This window comes from Podarcis erhardii (genome assembly GCF_964252035.2).
Source record: "Podarcis erhardii genome assembly, chromosome: 14".
In the NCBI taxonomy this organism is placed as follows: domain Eukaryota; kingdom Metazoa; phylum Chordata; class Lepidosauria; order Squamata; family Lacertidae; genus Podarcis; species Podarcis erhardii.
This window is the reverse complement of record NC_138503.1, coordinates 54,211,000-54,212,453: the sequence shown is the minus strand read 5'-3', so window position 1 is coordinate 54,212,453 and position 1,454 is coordinate 54,211,000. Positions and strand designations below refer to the sequence as shown.

Here is a 1,454-nt window from a genome sequence, read left to right as displayed (position 1 = left end):
GACTAACTTCTGCTGCCTATAGTATGCTTAAAATTATGTCCACTATATGTGGGTGGGGGGGAATGATAAAATATATTCTTTTACAAAAATAAGCCATCACATGTGTCATTGCATGTCCCAGATGGTTTCGGAAGGGGGAGTGTAGGGGGCAGCCTGGAGGGAGGGGGCTCTTTGGGACGGGGTGTCGTGGCACAAGGGTAAGCACCCCTCCCCCCCCCCGGAGCAGCCAGAGCCCGGAGCCCCTCCAGGAGCGCATGGGGAGAGTTTAGCTCTCCGCCCGAGCGCAGGCGACCTCTCCCGCAACCCGGCTCTGCGCGATAAGAGGGCGGCGGCTGGAGCCTCGGCTCGAAGGGGCGGGCGGAGGCTATAAAAGCGGCGGCCCCTGCAGGACTCCCTGCTCCGCCACCTCCTGGGACTTACAGAGCAACTCGACCTGCTGCCTGCTGCCAAGATGGGGCTGACTGCTGACGAGTGCAAGCTGATCAAGAGCTGCTGGGCCAAATTGGCCTCCGAGCACGAGGATATGGGCGGCGAAGCGCTGACCAGGTAGGCTCGAGGGGGCGGCCAAGGGAGAGAAGCCCCGTCTGGTTCCTCCCGCCCCGTCCCTTTTCCTGACGGCCCCCTTCCCTCCCCGCAGGCTCTTCCAGGTCTACGTGCAGGCCAAGATCTACTTCCCGCACTTCGACCTGTGCCCCGGCTCCAACGACATTCACCACCACGGCCAGAAGGTCATCAAGGCCCTCGACAGCGCCATCAAGAGCATTGACAACATCCGCAGCTGCCTGTCCGACCTCAGCGACCTGCACGCCTACAACCTCCGCGTGGACCCCGTCAACTTCAAGGCAAGCGCGCCGAGGGGGCGGACGAGGGCCAGGAGGGGCGCGCCTTGGGTCTTCCCTCGACCCTCTCCCGCCTGGCCGAGCCCCCACCTGACCCCCCTCTCTCTTTCTCTCCTTTGCAGTTTCTGACCAGATGCCTCCACGTGACACTGGCTACCAGCCTCCGCGGAGACTACAACGCCCTGGTCTACCTGGCCTTTGACAAGTTCTTCTGCCTGGTGGGCGAGGTGCTGACCGAGAAGTACAGATGAGCCCCCCGCCGCCCGCCCCCTCGCCTCGGAGCTGCCATTTGGCTCTGGATCTAGAGCGCTCCGCTTCCCCTGTGTTACTGAGCAATAAAAGGCATGAACCACTCTCTGCTGCGCCTCACTTTTTTGGGGGAGGGCAGGGTTGCGGGGGGTCTCCGGACTCAGCACTGTGAACTTGTATTCTGGAGAAGAGCTCAAACGTGATGAGGGAGTCCAAAGAAGGGATGAAAGCCCTCTTGCTGTCCATCTTCAGGGCGCGAGCCTCAGTCTCCTTCCTAATAAGCCTTGGAGCAGCCTCTTCGCTGTATTCCCTTGGAGATCGGGAAGGGGGGCGCAGGAGCCTTCAGACCTTCTCTTCAAATGGGGC

At 61.4% G+C, this 1,454-nt stretch overlaps 1 protein-coding gene across 1 annotated transcript; it reads left to right on the top strand.

Annotated features, from left to right (window-relative positions):
* The first annotated feature begins 386 nt into the window (after positions 1-386).
* LOC309329598 (hemoglobin subunit alpha-D-like) lies at positions 387-1,196 on the top strand. Its single transcript, XM_081840531.1, has 3 exons — positions 387-546; positions 638-842; positions 962-1,196. The coding sequence occupies exons 1-3, from the start codon at positions 452-454 to the stop codon at positions 1,088-1,090; spliced, it is 429 nt and encodes a 142-aa protein (XP_081696657.1). The 5' UTR covers positions 387-451; the 3' UTR covers positions 1,091-1,196.
* Positions 1,197-1,454: the final 258 nt, after the last annotated feature.

Excerpts from the sequence above, each read along its gene's own strand:
- LOC309329598 (XM_081840531.1), top strand. The coding sequence starts at position 452 with ATGGGGCTGACTGCTGACGAGTGCAAGCTGATCAAGAGCTGCTGGGCC. Across the intron at positions 547-637 it reads GGCGGCGAAGCGCTGACCAG|GCTCTTCCAGGTCTACGTGC; the intron begins GTAGGCTCGAGG and ends CCCTCCCCGCAG. Across the intron at positions 843-961 it reads TGGACCCCGTCAACTTCAAG|TTTCTGACCAGATGCCTCCA; the intron begins GCAAGCGCGCCG and ends TCTCCTTTGCAG.